General features: G+C 40.2%; 1 protein-coding gene across 1 annotated transcript; it reads left to right on the plus strand.

The window, feature by feature from the left end:
- The first annotated feature begins 15,674 nt into the window (after positions 1-15,674).
- LOC131018400 (F-box/kelch-repeat protein At3g23880-like) lies at positions 15,675-16,244 on the plus strand. The gene has a single exon (XM_057947126.1). The coding sequence runs from the start codon at positions 15,675-15,677 to the stop codon at positions 16,242-16,244; it is 570 nt and encodes a 189-aa protein (XP_057803109.1).
- Positions 16,245-17,505: the final 1,261 nt, after the last annotated feature.

Genomic DNA, 17,505 nt, shown 5'->3' on the forward strand with positions numbered 1-17,505 from the left:
AGTCCATTAATTTATTGTGGAGAATTTAACACTGAAGTGTTAAATATGAATCTTTTATCGATTGTTTACTTAAGCCCATGAGTAATTTATTTTATGTTAGAAGCAAGCTCAAATGGATTTTATGCTTCAATAAGAATTAGGCTTATATGTCTTAATGTATTTAAATGAGTTTGGAACCTTATAATTAATATATTAATCTCTTGGATATTTTAATTAGAATAATCTTAAGCATGCTGAATCCTAAAGCATGCTGAAGAATTTTGAGCGCATGCTGAAGGAAATTCTTCAGTCTTACATGCAGGCTGAAAGTGTTCATACCTGTAAGTTGAAGAATTTCCATCCAAGCCAACCCATTTTTTTTCTTTTATAACCTACACCATTTTCAGCCAAGTCCCACCTCTCACATTCATCTACCATCTCTCTCGCAGCCAAGAAACGACACCACATCTTTCATCATTCAAGGTTTATATTTCTAATTTATATATTATCCTTCAATTGTATACATCAATTCCAGAATACCAACACATGCTCATTAACTCAGATTTACATATGCTTTGATAAATGAAGAAAATGAGTAGCAAATTCATAGATTTACAGTTACTAAATATGTACTTGTGAACTGAAGTTACAAGGAAAGAGTTAAAACTTTTATTTGAGCAATTACAGTATATGATTCTCGCACAAAAACCCTTTGTGTTGGCTGATTGCGTGTGTGAGTCGAGGTCAGGGGGAGGGCAGCCTCGGTGGCTCGTCGTCGCCGGCGGTTGACGGACGGCGACGGAGCCGCGGTTGTCTCCGATCTGCCAAGAAAGGGAAAGAGGAGTTTCAGTTTTTAATTTAAAATGAAATGAGAATAGGGAGATCCGGGGCTTACCTTTGTGAGACGGTGCTCGGCTCCTCACAGCGACTCACGGCGACGGCGACTCCAGGAGAGGCGGCTGCCGGATTCTTGCTGCAAACGGCAGCGGCTGACGGCGGCGCTCCTCCAGCGAGCTGCTGGCCGTCGATCGCAGGCCAGCCAGCGGCGACTCCGGGCGAGCAGCAGCAGCTCCAGGCGGCGACAGCTCGACTCCCGGCGAAGCAGCAGCAGCTCCAGCGGCTTCCAGTCGACGGTGCTCGCCGAGATCCAGTTGCAGCGGCGGCGGATCTGCCATGGAGGAGAGGCGGAGGCGACGGAGCGGCGGCGTGGTTGCGCTGCTGTGCCTTTCCAGCGGCCGAGATTGAGAGAGAGAGATAGAGGAGAAGAGGGGGGGAAGAGTTCAGGGAGAGAGGAGGAGAGGCCGCGCCGCTCGCCGGCGGCGACGGCGCCGTTGAACGGCAGCGGCGGCGGCAGATCGAAGAGAGAGAGCAGAGAGAGTAAAGAGAGAGAGCAGAGAGAGTAGGGAGAGAGAGAGCCGAGAGATAGAGTTAGAGAGAGATAAGCTTGTGTGTGTGTTGGGAGGTGTTTGTGTGTGTATATTTAGGTTAGAAAAGGGAGCCGGGTTTGGGCCGGGTTTCAGCCGGGTTTCAGCCGGGTTTGGGCCGAAAATATTGGGCTCCCTCTTGGGCCGATTTAATTAAACTCTTGGGCCGATTTAATTAAACTCTTGGGCCGATTTAATTAAATTGTTTGGGCCTTATTCAAAGAAAAACATGATAGACTTAATTTATCTAATTAATTTGGGCTTATATCTATTTAAATTATTTGAGCTCTTAATTATTAATTTAAATTGAGCTTGATTAATTTAATTATATATTGACCTTTAAATTAATTATTTAAATGGAGTTCTTTATTTCAAGTATTTATAAATGGATTATAAAATGAAATATTTCGAGTTAAACTCTCATTTAAATTAATTCTTTTCAAATGACTTATTAATATGGATTATTTGAAAATGATTAAACGATTTTAAAAAAAAAAATAAGAAAGCATGATCTATGATGATATAATTTATCTATGTAATATTATAGGATTTGTTTTTAAATGACGGAATATTTGACTTGATGGCATAAATAGAACGAGTTATGATTAATGCGCATGTTGATGTTCGAATAAATAGTTTCGAACCTAAATGATAGTTATGTGATAATGTTTTGAGTTAAAGGTTTTGACGAGATAAGATTAATTCTTTCCAGTCCACATTAATTATTACTTGGACTCCTATTATTTATTAATAATGGGTCTCGAATTTATATTACTTGGGCTCCTACGATTTAATTGATTAAGTCCAATGAAATTTATTTATTTAACCCAATAAGAATTATTATTTTAGGCTTCTTTATTAATCCTAATTATTTTAATTAGTGATTAATATTAAAATTTACTAATTTTTAAAGGGTGATGATGGGCTCACTTATTGGGCTTCATGATTTTATTATCTTGGGCCTCATTTGTTGGGCTCTAGAAATTAATTGATGTTGGGCTTAATATTATTAATGCATTGGGCTTCGAATTTATTCTTTTGGGCTCAAATTAAATTCCTTTTGGGCCTTGATTATTTTATTTTAATTGGGTCTTCATAATTATTCTATTATATTTAATTAGAGAAGATTTTAAGACTTACTAATTATTAATTAGTAAGTGAATTAGATTATTTTAAGATGAGTAGATTATTAAAGATTAATAATCCGACCTCATAAGACGAGCCTTAATTTCTTAAATAGGATTAGCATCTCATAATTTAATTAAAGGAATATGAGTCATGCATAATCTTTTCACGCATCCTCATTTATTGAGATTTTTCGAGAATTAGAATCTTATTTTATTTTCTCGAATTAAAGGTCAAGCACCAGAGTTAGAGCTAAACCGTGAGTCTGCTATTCAGGTAGGCTTTCTACGTATAAACTAAAATTATATATTAGAATTGTTAAGACTTTATGCTTATGAATTTAAATGATATTGTCAATGCCTAAATGCTTTATGTTTTATTATTAATTGCCTATCTGATGTTAATCGAATTCGGATTCTGGATGGGACCGCAAATCCCTTCGGAATTAGTGTACACCTTGTGATCGTGAGTCATCTAGCGGGTTGGCCGATCATAGTGTCCGTAGAGGGAGGCCTCCCTCTCGGCACGAGTTACTGATATGGTGATTAATGATATAAAATACCTGCGCGGGTTATAGATGAAAGAAATGATATTATGTTTGGTAAATACGAGTCTTTAAAGGAAAACCCTCGTATCTTACTACTGTTGAAAGGCTTGACAATAAAATATTATGCATGTATGTAAATTTCGGCAAGTGTCCACTAAGTACTTTTGTACTTAGCCCTGCATGTATTTTTAAATGTGCAGGTTGAGCGGTGATCGAGGATGTAGTGTGCAAGCGGAGCTTCTGTCAATCTAGGACGAGTACCTCAGAGTAGAGTATATGTCTTCATACATATATTCAAATTATTATTCCGCTGCAAACACTGATTTTACTAAGACATTATGTTATCTGTCAAAACAATATGTACTATTTAATAATGTACTCAAACTCGTTGAGTACCCCTTTGAATAATATTATGTACGGTCCCCTTGTGGCCTTCATTGATTTCTAGATATTTCGATTGATTTCTTTATACAAGTCAAGTCATCAAGAAACCGAATATGCCCCTTTCTAAATCCCGCTCCTAAATTCCCTCCCTTAGTCGCGGTTTTCCCGAATTTGCTATCCTTAGCAAGTGCGGTCGTGACAGAATGGTATCAGAGCATTTCTTTTGCTCTGAGTACTACTCATTCCTTCTAAGTTGAGTCTAGATTAAGTAAGTTAATACACGTTTGAACTAGTTGACAAAAGCTTGGCACTACATCTCGTCACGCTCAACGGAGGTTATGGTAAGTACTTTCAAGTTTTAATTAAGTTAATTTCTTGAAATGTATGAAGCATGAATAAGTATGACTATGGTATGAATCACAAGAACTTAGAACTGTTAAGTTATATATGCTCACTTTCACGATGGAACATAGAAGAGAACTTAGGGAGATGCCTTAACTTTTTCTTCATGTTACGATGACATCGACAATGATGGTCGAAATAGAGAAAGAAGAATTACACGAAGGGTCGCATGATGAAACCACGAGCATGAAGATTGAGCAGCGTAACGAATACCAATAGTACGTTGATGGCATGGGCATAGCTTAAATATTCGAGTGTTTTTCTACGATGAGATCTCGAATTAGCCTGGCCTTTTGAACTTATTTTGTTGAAACTTTTAGTGCTCGTTGCTAGATTTAAGAAAATATCATCATCACATAACAAGCCCTAAGTTCGGTAAACAACGACACTAGAACTATATGATAGTCGAATTAGGTAATCTGTGATTAAGTATTAAGAACCTGTATGACTTGTGTAAATGCTAGATTTAGATGATGAAGTGTTTTTGCACGTTATGGTTATTGAACCGAACTTGTTTTCCGATTTTAGATATTTAGAACCTTATCGCCTTAAGTTACTTGTCGTGTGCTACTTTTGACGATAGAACTTCCTTTGTTAGATGGCGAGGACTGTTTTCACCCGACGACGACCACTACCCCCATGGGCTAGTCCAGAGGAGGTCGAGCGGTCCTACCGCACCTATGCTCCATGTCACGGGGATAACCTCGGACAGTTCCTCGCAGGTTTTCACAGACACTGGGTCGAGGCGAGTGCACATGGAGTATCAGGATATGACGGTATCCAGAGGTTGATCTTACTGTTACCTTCCGAGTGGCAGGGATGGGCTAGACAGATTTCTGCCCACTACATCTTTCGCCGAGAAGATTACCACGACCTCATGGGAGACTTCCCTAGCTTTATTGCGGAGCTTCAGATCTGTTTCACTTTGTGGGGCCGCGCCCCTCTAGGGCCCTACATCCTTCCGGGAGACTACGTACAAGTGGGGACGCCTTTGCCAGCGGAGACACCCGCTACTGCCCCTGAGTCTCCGATGGCCTTGCCACGAGATTCTCCACCACGTGCCTCAGTTCTAGGGCGCCGTGGTAGGCACGATGACGAGACAGGCCCTTCTCGTCCACGGGCTCGTAAGGATTTCCCATCGCCTCCTGACTCAGCGATCCAAGCTACTGCTACTCCACCACCACTGATACCTACGATAGACGCAAGGTTTGAGGCTGCCATGGCAGATGTCGACAGAGTCATGGCCAACATGAGGGAGTTTCTAGATAGGGGCAAATACCCTATGCAGGAGGATGACGATACAGCACAGTATGGTACGATAAGGATTACTCGTCCTGAACCCGTGCCAACTCCAGCTCCGATCAAGCCTCGTGCCACGGCCAGGATCAGCACCAGAGACGATCCGATCCGTGAGATTGTGGACGATATCTTCCGCTCAGCCCAGATCATGCAGGAGACAGGCGAGGGCCAGGGAGAGACTCCGTTGCCCAGCTGGGAGCCGGGCGAGGATGAGGAGGAGGACCCCGAGGAGGATGAGGAGGAGGACCCCGAGGAGGATCCAGAAGAGGACCCCCTGGCGTCACCGAGGAGCAGTCATACCGCGACTCAGAGTTCACAGATTTGATAGTTTTAGCTTGTGGATGTACTCCGGAAATGATAATTCGTTCCAATGACTATGTTTTTAATTATGTTGTTTCTAGCTAGCATTAGTACGGAAATGTTGGTCTCTAGGACATTCCGCGAATAAAAACCCTTTTGTGATTGCTTAACTAGTAAGCCGATACATCATAGGGAGTACTAGATAGACTTTACTTACATTTTGGGTTGACAATATAAAAGCCCTCGATGAGACAATTTTCCATGAGATATAAATGACCCTAGCATGGGTTTTCTACGACGATCTCGTGTATGTTTTATGTTTCTCTACGGGTTTTATTCTTCACGAGTCAGTTAAGAATGTAGTAACTTTGAATAATGTGACTTGTATATACAACGGTTCCTGTTAATGTCTTAGTTTTGGAGTTATGATAAGTTAAAAATTAACAAACAGTTCTTTCTTAATTGCCTTAGAGATTCCTGTATAGAATGTATTAAAAAGGGTGTTTGTAATTTGCAGAATGCCGCCTAAACGAGGTCGCCCCCCTAGGAGAAACGTTAACAATGATGGAAATCGCGATGAAATACCTGAAGGGCGGCGAAACGACAGGGAACCTACCCCACCCCCTCCACCCCCTGCTAGAAGGACTGAAGAACTGTTTCTTCGACAGAATCCGCCCACATTCACTGGGACAGGCGACCCAGCCGAGGCCGAAGCTTGGATACGCGCCTTGGAGCGTATCTTCACTTTCCTACACTGCACGGAAGAGGAGCGACTCTCGTGTATGTCTTTCCAACTAGCCGGATCGGCTGACTTTTGGTGGGAAGCCCGCCGAAAGACTCTGACTCCCGAACAATGGGCAGCATACACTTGGGAAGACTTTAAGACGGGATTATATGATAAGTATATTCCCAAGAGCTACAGAAAGAAGAAGGAGGCTGAGTTTTATAGCCTGAAACAAGGGAAGAAGACGGTGACCGAGTATGACAGAGAGTTCTGCGATCTATCGCATTATGCTCCACAACAGGTGGATACTGATGAGAAAATGGCGGAGAAATTTTGTGCTGGTCTGAGGCACGAGATTCGGATGACTCTAGCTAGTCATGGTGGACTCTCATACACTGAGTCTTTGAACAGGGCACTGGACATCGAAGCTGCGATGCCAGTAGAAAGGTTGGCTCCATCACAGACCCCAGCGCCAGCCAACCCACCTGCACGCCCTCAGAACTTTAAAGGGAAGCGCAACTGGAACGACCATAGAGGAAATGAAAACCAGACTAACAAGAGGCCATGGCAAGGAAATGCGCCGTTTGGACAATATCAGCAACAAGGACAAGGGAAGCAACAGGGTCCTGCCCCGGCTGGAGGCAGCCAAAGACAAAATGAAGTTCCCCTTTGTCCAAAATGCCACAAACCACATCGTGGTGTCTGTAAGGCTGGAACTGACAGTTGCTACACGTGTGGCCAGAAGGGCCACTACTCCTCGCAGTGCCCCAACAAACAGCAGGGCGCGGCAATCAGGGCCACTTATGCCCAGCCCCTGCAAGCAGTTCAAGGGCAACACCAGCCCCGCCAACAACAGCCATACCAGCAGCAATACCAACACAAGAACCAACAGCGCCAACAGCAACAAAGGCGGCAACAACCATTGCCGCAGCAGGCGAGAGCCTTTGCTCTCACCCAAAACCAGCCCGAGAAAAACCAGGGAAACCTGGCAGGTATGGGCAAGCTTAAAGGTTTTTCCATAATGATTCTGTTCGATACTGGTGCCTCGCATTCTTTTATATCTGCCCCTTGCGTAGATACCGTAGAAATCGAATCAGAACAAGCTAAGTGTGCCTTAAGAATCACTACACCCTCAGGAGAAAGATCTACCACCACACATGTTTGCTCGAACGTAGAATTTGAAATAGGAGAACTTAAGATGGTAGCGAACAATCTTAATATTCTACTCATGTGGGACGTAGATATGATCTTAGGAATGGACTGGCTAGCTGAGAATCACGCCACCATCCTTTGTAGTGAACGAAAAATTTCTATTCGACCACCTGGAAAGGAACCGACGGAATTTCACGGCATAGGTATGAAGAAAAGAGTACCAGTGATATCCGCATTACAAGCCAGAAAAGAGATGATGAAGGAAGGAAGCACAGCTTATCTCGTCTACCTAAACGGGGAAGCTAGTGAAGACAAGAAGGTGGAAGATGTGGCAATAGTACGAGACTTTCCAGAAGTTTTTCCTGAAATATTGCCGGGACTACCTCCAGACAGACAACTAGATTTCACCATTGATCTAGAACCTGGATCTGCCCCAGTATCAAAGGCACCATACAGGATGGCCCCAAAGGAACTACAAGAATTGAAGGTGCAACTACAGGAACTCTTGGACTTGGGTTTCATCAGGCCCAGTGTCTCGCCTTGGGGAGCGCCTGTACTCTTTGTCAAGAAGAAAGATGGAACCATGAGAATGTGCATTGATTATCGAGAGTTGAACAAACTGACGCTTAAAAACAAATACCCTCTTCCAAGGATAGATGATTTGTTCGATCAACTCAAAGGAGCCAGTGTATTCTCAAAAATAGATTTAAGGTCTGGTTATCATCAACTGAAGATCAGACCAGATGATATATCTAAGACCGCTTTCCGCACAAGATATGGTCACTATGAATTCGTTGTCATGCCATTTGGTCTAACCAATGCACCGGCAGTATTCATGGACCTCATGAATCGAGTTTTCCATCCATACTTAGACAAATTTGTCTTAGTGTTTATAGATGATATCCTCATCTATTCTAAGAATGACCAAGAGCATGAAAATCATTTAAGAATCATCCTGGAGACATTAAAGACGGAGAAGTTGTTCGCCAAATTCAGCAAGTGCGAATTTTGGTTGAAAGAAGTAATGTTTCTAGGGCACATCGTATCAGCAGATGGAATCAAGGTGGACCCCGCCAAGGTGCAAGCAGTGCGCGAGTGGAAATCACCAACCACACCTAATGAAATCCGAAGTTTCTTAGGTTTGGCAGGATACTACCGGAGATTCATCGAAGGATTCTCTAAAATAGCGAGACCAATGACGCAATTACTTCGCAAAGGAATCAAGTATAAGTGGAACGAAGAGTGTGAAGCCAGCTTCCAAGAACTGAAGAAGAAATTGACAACTGCACCAGTGCTAGCAGTTCCAGCAGCCGATAAAGAATACGTGATCTTCACGGACGCATCCAAAAATGGGCTAGGTTGTGTGTTGATGCAAGAAGGAAAGGTTATTGCCTACGCCTCGCGACAACTAAGGCCACATGAATTGAACTACCCCACTCATGATCTGGAACTGGCAGCAATTGTGCATGCTTTGAAAATTTGGAGACACCATCTATACGGAGTTAGATGTGAAATCTTCACTGATCACAAAAGCCTTAAGTACTTTTTCGAGCAGAAAGACTTGAATATGAGACAGAGGAGATGGCTCGAGCTCGTGAAGGATTACGACTGCGGTATCAACTACCACCCGGGAAAAGCTAATGTAGTAGCTGATGCTTTAAGTCGTAAAACTCAATCCGAGTTAGGACTTCTTCTCACTCAAGAGGACACGCTTGTAAGGGATTTTGACAAATTGAAAATAGAAGTGGTTCAGCCACCGGCAACGACAAGAGCAATTATTGCAACTCTAGTAGCCGTCCCAGACCTCAGAGAAAGGATCGTCAGTGCCCAGAGAACGGATGAGAGCTTGGAAAAAGTTCGTCTCAAGATCCGAACAGGCACGCCAGGAGGCTACCAAGAGGCAACGGATAACGCAGTTCTTTTTGAAGAAAGATTGTGTGTTCCCCATAACGAGGAACTCAGAAACGAAATCATGAGTGAAGCTCATGACACGCCCTATACTGCTCATCCCGGAAGTACCAAAATGTACCAAGATCTAAAACAGAAGTTTTGGTGGGACGGGATGAAACGAGATATAGCCTCGTTTGTAGAGCGTTGCCTTGCATGCCAGCAAGTGAAAGCTTTACATCAACGACCATATGGGAAATTACAGCCATTGGAAATCCCAGAATGGAAGTGGGAGCACATAGCGATGGATTTCGTGACGGGTCTACCCAAGACAAATAGGGGCAACACAGCTATTTGGGTAATAGTAGACCGTCTCACAAAGAGCGCTCATTTTATACCGATTCCAATTACCCATGGATCGGAGAAACTAGCCCAACTGTACATTCGTGAGATTGTACGGCTACATGGAATACCAATATCCATTACTTCAGATAGAGATTCAAAATTTACTTCTAGATTTTGGATCAGTTTACAGAAAGAGTTGGGAACGAGATTAAACTTTAGCACCGCCTTTCACCCTCAAACAGATGGACAATCAGAAAGGACAATTCAGACCCTTGAAGATATGTTGAGGACAGTGGTGCTAGACCGAGGAGGAAGTTGGGAATCAGTGCTGCCATTAATCGAATTCGCCTACAACAATAGTTACCAGGCAACCATTGATATGGCACCTTATGAGGCGCTGTATGGAAGGAAGTGTAGATCACCACTTTACTGGGATGAAGTGGGTGAAAGAAAAATCCTTGGGCCAGATGCAGTAAGCGAGATGATTGAGACCATCCGCCAGATTAGAGCAAGAATTAAAGAGGCCCAGGACAGACAGAAGTCTTATGCTGATACCCGACGAACTGAACTACAATTTCAGATTGGAGACAAGGTTTTCCTTAAAATATCACCCTCGAAAGGGATCGTTAGATTCGGTGTTAAGGGTAAGTTGAGACCCCGTTTTGTAGGACCTTATGAGATCCTTGAAAGAATAGGTCCCGTAGCGTATAGGTTGGCACTGCCACCTAGCTTTGGAAACGTCCACAATGTGTTCCACGTGTCACAGCTGAGACGGTACGTGTTTGACCCCAAACACGTGATTCACCAAGATGAAATGATTCTTAACCCAGACTTGACGTACGAAGAAAAACCTGAAGCCATTTTGGACCGAAAGGTGCAAGAGTTAAGGAATAAATCAATCGCGTCAGTCAAAATACTGTGGAGACACCATGGACCAGAAGAAGCAACGTGGGAACTTGAGGACCAGATGAAAGAAAAATACCCAGAACTTTTCACATAGGTATGCAAATTTCGGGACGAAATTTCTTTTAAGGGGGATAGTATGTAATGACCCGACTTTTTATTAAGGATTATATACTTTTAATTACTGATTTAAGGATTGATTATGGTAATTAGAGTTCAGCATCCATTTATAAAATACGAACTTATATGAAATTGATAATTTATATATGTGATGATTTTTTTTTTTATTTTCAATAGATGATGCACTCAAAATATATTTTGAGTCCATTAATTTATTGTGGAGAATTTAACACTGAAGTGTTAAATATGAATCTTTTATCGATTGTTTACTTAAGCCCATGAGTAATTTATTTTATGTTAGAAGCAAGCTCAAATGGATTTTATGCTTCAATAAGAATTAGGCTTATATGTCTTAATGTATTTAAATGAGTTTGGAACCTTATAATTAATATATTAATCTCTTGGATATTTTAATTAGAATAATCTTAAGCATGCTGAATCCTAAAGCATGCTGAAGAATTTTGAGCGCATGCTGAAGGAAATTCTTCAGTCTTACATGCAGGCTGAAAGTGTTCATACCTGTAAGTTGAAGAATTTCCATCCAAGCCAACCCATTTTTTTTCTTTTATAACCTACACCATTTTCAGCCAAGTCCCACCTCTCACATTCATCTACCATCTCTCTCGCAGCCAAGAAACGACACCACATCTTTCATCATTCAAGGTTTATATTTCTAATTTATATATTATCCTTCAATTGTATACATCAATTCCAGAATACCAACACATGCTCATTAACTCAGATTTACATATGCTTTGATAAATGAAGAAAATGAGTAGCAAATTCATAGATTTACAGTTACTAAATATGTACTTGTGAACTGAAGTTACAAGGAAAGAGTTAAAACTTTTATTTGAGCAATTACAGTATATGATTCTCGCACAAAAACCCTTTGTGTTGGCTGATTGCGTGTGTGAGTCGAGGTCAGGGGGAGGGCAGCCTCGGTGGCTCGTCGTCGCCGGCGGTTGACGGACGGCGACGGAGCCGCGGTTGTCTCCGATCTGCCAAGAAAGGGAAAGAGGAGTTTCAGTTTTTAATTTAAAATGAAATGAGAATAGGGAGATCCGGGGCTTACCTTTGTGAGACGGTGCTCGGCTCCTCACAGCGACTCACGGCGACGGCGACTCCAGGAGAGGCGGCTGCCGGATTCTTGCTGCAAACGGCAGCGGCTGACGGCGGCGCTCCTCCAGCGAGCTGCTGGCCGTCGATCGCAGGCCAGCCAGCGGCGACTCCGGGCGAGCAGCAGCAGCTCCAGGCGGCGACAGCTCGACTCCCGGCGAAGCAGCAGCAGCTCCAGCGGCTTCCAGTCGACGGTGCTCGCCGAGATCCAGTTGCAGCGGCGGCGGATCTGCCATGGAGGAGAGGCGGAGGCGACGGAGCGGCGGCGTGGTTGCGCTGCTGTGCCTTTCCAGCGGCCGAGATTGAGAGAGAGAGATAGAGGAGAAGAGGGGGGGAAGAGTTCAGGGAGAGAGGAGGAGAGGCCGCGCCGCTCGCTGGCGGCGACGGCGCCGTTGAACGGCAGCGGCGGCGGCAGATCGAAGAGAGAGAGCAGAGAGAGTAAAGAGAGAGAGCAGAGAGAGTAGGGAGAGAGAGAGCCGAGAGATAGAGTTAGAGAGAGATAAGCTTGTGTGTGTGTTGGGAGGTGTTTGTGTGTGTATATTTAGGTTAGAAAAGGGAGCCGGGTTTGGGCCGGGTTTCAGCCGGGTTTGGGCCGGGTTTGAGCCGGGTTTGGGCCGAAAATATTGGGCTCCCTCTTGGGCCGATTTAATTAAACTCTTGGGCCGATTTAATTAAACTCTTGGGCCGATTTAATTAAATTGTTTGGGCCTTATTCAAAGAAAAACATGATAGACTTAATTTATCTAATTAATTTGGGCTTATATCTATTTAAATTATTTGAGCTCTTAATTATTAATTTAAATTGAGCTTGATTAATTTAATTATATATTGACCTTTAAATTAATTATTTAAATGGAGTTCTTTATTTCAAGTATTTATAAATGGATTATAAAATGAAATATTTCGAGTTAAACTCTCATTTAAATTAATTCTTTTCAAATGACTTATTAATATGGATTATTTGAAAATGATTAAACGATTTTAAAAAAAAAAATAAGAAAGCATGATCTATGATGATATAATTTATCTATGTAATATTATAGGATTTGTTTTTAAATGACGGAATATTTGACTTGATGGCATAAATAGAACGAGTTATGATTAATGCGCATGTTGATGTTCGAATAAATAGTTTCGAACCTAAATGATAGTTATGTGATAATGTTTTGAGTTAAAGGTTTTGACGAGATAAGATTAATTCTTTCCAGTCCACATTAATTATTACTTGGACTCCTATTATTTATTAATAATGGGTCTCGAATTTATATTACTTGGGCTCCTACGATTTAATTGATTAAGTCCAATGAAATTTATTTATTTAACCCAATAAGAATTATTATTTTAGGCTTCTTTATTAATCCTAATTATTTTAATTAGTGATTAATATTAAAATTTACTAATTTTTAAAGGGTGATGATGGGCTCACTTATTGGGCTTCATGATTTTATTATCTTGGGCCTCATTTGTTGGGCTCTAGAAATTAATTGATGTTGGGCTTAATATTATTAATGCATTGGGCTTCGAATTTATTCTTTTGGGCTCAAATTAAATTCCTTTTGGGCCTTGATTATTTTATTTTAATTGGGTCTTCATAATTATTCTATTATATTTAATTAGAGAAGATTTTAAGACTTACTAATTATTAATTAGTAAGTGAATTAGATTATTTTAAGATGAGTAGATTATTAAAGATTAATAATCCGACCTCATAAGACGAGCCTTAATTTCTTAAATAGGATTAGCATCTCATAATTTAATTAAAGGAATATGAGTCATGCATAATCTTTTCACGCATCCTCATTTATTGAGATTTTTCGAGAATTAGAATCTTATTTTATTTTCTCGAATTAAAGGTCAAGCACCAGAGTTAGAGCTAAACCGTGAGTCTGCTATTCAGGTAGGCTTTCTACGTATAAACTAAAATTATATATTAGAATTGTTAAGACTTTATGCTTATGAATTTAAATGATATTGTCAATGCCTAAATGCTTTATGTTTTATTATTAATTGCCTATCTGATGTTAATCGAATTCGGATTCTGGATGGGACCGCAAATCCCTTCGGAATTAGTGTACACTTTGTGATCGTGAGTCATCTAGCGGGTTGGCCGATCATAGTGTCCGTAGAGGGAGGCCTCCCTCTCGGCACGAGTTACTGATATGGTGATTAATGATATAAAATACCTGCGCGGGTTATAGATGAAAGAAATGATATTATGTTTGGTAAATACGAGTCTTTAAAGGAAAACCCTCGTATCTTACTACTGTTGAAAGGCTTGACAATAAAATATTATGCATGTATGTAAATTTCGGCAAGTGTCCACTAAGTACTTTTGTACTTAGCCCTGCATGTATTTTTAAATGTGCAGGTTGAGCGGTGATCGAGGATGTAGTGTGCAAGCGGAGCTTCTGTCAATCTAGGACGAGTACCTCAGAGTAGAGTATATGTCTTCATACATATATTCAAATTATTATTCCGCTGCAAACACTGATTTTACTAAGACATTATGTTATCTGTCAAAACAATATGTACTATTTAATAATGTACTCAAACTCGTTGAGTACCCCTTTGAATAATATTATGTACGGTCCCCTTGTGGCCTTCATTGATTTCTAGATATTTCGATTGATTTCTTTATACAAGTCAAGTCATCAAGAAACCGAATATGCCCCTTTCTAAATCCCGCTCCTAAATTCCCTCCCTTAGTCGCGGTTTTCCCGAATTTGCTATCCTTAGCAAGTGCGGTCGTGACAACACTTTTCCGAAAAAGTGTGTAACAGTATTAAGGGTATAATTGTACATTTACATTAAAAAAGGCTAGTTTTTCCATATTTTTATTTGGGTGGACATTTTTTCCTTTTCTTATCCAAGAAGTGCTAATTGAGCCCATTAACTCGAGGCTTATATTTATCTAAATTCTATAATTTCACAAAATAAAACTAAATTCTATTCCTTTGGGTTCCATCACTTTTTATCTTTTTAATTTTTAGCATATGTTTGATTGGGTATTTTTGGAGGTTGAAAATGGATTCAATTAATTGAATTCATTACTTTGTTGTTTGGTTTGGGTAATGGGTAATTCAATCACTCAATTTTGTTACCTCTAAGAATAGAGGGGAATAAAAGAAATGGAATGGCTTATCAATGATTCATTTCCATTGTTAAATCGAACACTTAATAAAAGTAATATTTATTATTACCATTTCACCCTTTTATTTGATTATATTTCATTTTCATTCTTCAACTCGAACCAAAAGAGCACTTAATCATTATCACCTAAATTTTTATGCTGAAAAAAAGTAGATATTTGTTATGGGGCGAAGGGAATAATAGTTCAGGTCAATTTATTCGAGAAGTTTACAAGGGAATAATCACTCGGTAAATTTGAATATAATTTGTCCAGGGATTTTCCCGTCGGTAATAGAAAATTATTGATGTATATTTCAATTTAATTAAAATAAAATTATAATTAAAATTTATTGAGAGAAATCTCCCTTCATTAAAATTATCACTTGATATGTACGCGGTAAATTGGTCAATTGATTCCAATTTCTTAATTAATCATTCAATAAGAAAATAAATAACTTAAATTTAGAGAATTAATAAAAACATGAATGGTAAAATTTAGGGGATAAAACATTTTTTTTAAATTATCACATCAAGTTTAGGATTAAAGTGGTATGTATTGTGTTTTGCTATTATATATTAATTAATTAATTAATCAATTAATTGATAGATTCTAGATATTTCTATTGTAACACAAAAATAATCCGAAACATTAATGAGGAAAAAATAAACATAGCTTTCACATGGGCCACGATAAGAAAATTTTAAAGTTGAATTGAGGATTTTTTTTTTTCTCTTTGAGGTCAATTAGGAACCTATGAATTCTTCGAACTAGAATATATAAATAATAGACACTCACCAAAACCCTATTAACTCTGAAACACCGCCGCCGCTGCAGATGGATCGGGAAAACGCTCCTCCTCCGAGCAGGAAACCCCGCTATCTTCCCGAAGAAATAATCGAAGAAATACTGTCAATACTTGCGGCGAAATCACTGCTGAGATTCAGGTGCGTTTCGAAATCATGGCGTTGTTTAATGAGTAGCAAGAGATTCATCAGAACCCAACTCGATAAATCAAGCAATGACCCAACTGCCGCCCATTGGCAAGTTGTGGTCAACTGTGAGTCAAAAAATTCAGTATTTGGATTGAAGCAATGCTCTGTGCGCTCCTACTTGGATGACCCCGACGTCGATCCTTTCCCTATCGACGATCCAACCAATCATCATCTGACGACAGATGCTTATGTCGTCGGCAACTGCGACGGGCTTATTTGCATTCTCAAGAAACCAGGGAGCCTTTTCTTGTGGAACCCAGCCACTAGAATCTCCATCGAATTACCCAAATTAGACCTTGAAATTAAAAAATATGGGTTCGGCCGCGATGAACAAAGTGGTGCATACAAGGTGTTTGTTGTTGGGTCGAGGTATGAAGAGGAAGAGGAAGAGGAAGAGGAAGAGGAAGAGTAAGAGTAAGAGTAAGAGTATGAGTATGAGTATGAGTATGAGTATGAGTATGAGGAAGAGGAAGAGGAAGAGGAAGAGGAAGAGGATGAAGAAGAAGAAGAAGAAGAAGAAGAAGAAGAAGAAGAAGATGAGTTTGAGTTTGAGTATGAGTATGAGTATGAAGAAGAGGAAGAGGAAGAGGAAGAGGAAGAGGAAGAGGAAGAGGAAGAGGAAGAGTTTGAGTTTGAGTTTGAGTTTGAGTATGAAGAAGAAGAAGAAGAAGAGGAAGAGGAAGAGGAAGAGGAAGAGGAAGAGGAAGATGATGATGATGATGATGATGATGATGATGATGATGATGATGAAGAAGAAGAAGAAGAAGAATATTGATGAAGTGTTGGCTGCTCAAGAATATTGAAAACAAGATAAGGATGTTTTGGCCGCAGAAGAATATTGAAAGTTTAGTATCGCCAGATCCTCACAAGAACCTTTGAGCACCTTTTGTGAGATGTTTCAGTACTTTTACGATTTCTTGTTATTGATATGTTTTTATTATTATGAATTAGTCATCCTTCCACATCAACTGCTTAGAGAAGCTACAGATCAGATCTTATGTATTTATTTTAGTTGGTCTTTATACGATTTTTTTAGTTTATCTAGCTAGAGGAGTGATTCTTATACAAACAACACTTATACTATAAAATGCGTTCATAAAAAAATTATGATCTCACTATAGAAAAAAACAAATCAAAACAATGGAATCGTCGCCATCCACAACACAAACAAAAGAAATACAATCCGTTAGCGTCAGAAAATTTTGTCGTTAAACCAATAAATTTTGTAGTTTCGAATCTAAAATCTTGTTTTAGTTAAAAGATTTAACGACGAAAATATTTCCGTCGTTAGCTTTAGTCACGGACTAACGACAACAAATTATATACTCCCTCCGTCCCTAAAATAACTTCCTCTTTTTCCATTTTGGGACGTCCCCCAAATAACTTCCTCTTTCTTTCTTTCCATTTTTGGAAACCTACCCCACCACTAATAATACTTTATTTATTCTTACTTTTCACTTTTCACCACTCCCAATACTAATTATAACACTTTTCACAACTTCCAATAATAATTATATCACTTTTTCTCCACTATCAATACACTTTACAACTTTTTATTAAAACCCGTGCCGTCCCCAAAGAGGAAGCCATTTCAGGGACGGAGGGAGTATGTCCCAAAACCCCGTCATTTGGTTGTGATAGTGCCAACGAGAGAATAATTTGGTTGTGTTAGG

The sequence above is a fragment of the Salvia miltiorrhiza genome, chromosome 3 (assembly GCF_028751815.1).
Source record: "Salvia miltiorrhiza cultivar Shanhuang (shh) chromosome 3, IMPLAD_Smil_shh, whole genome shotgun sequence".
Taxonomy (NCBI): Eukaryota; Viridiplantae; Streptophyta; class Magnoliopsida; order Lamiales; family Lamiaceae; genus Salvia; species Salvia miltiorrhiza.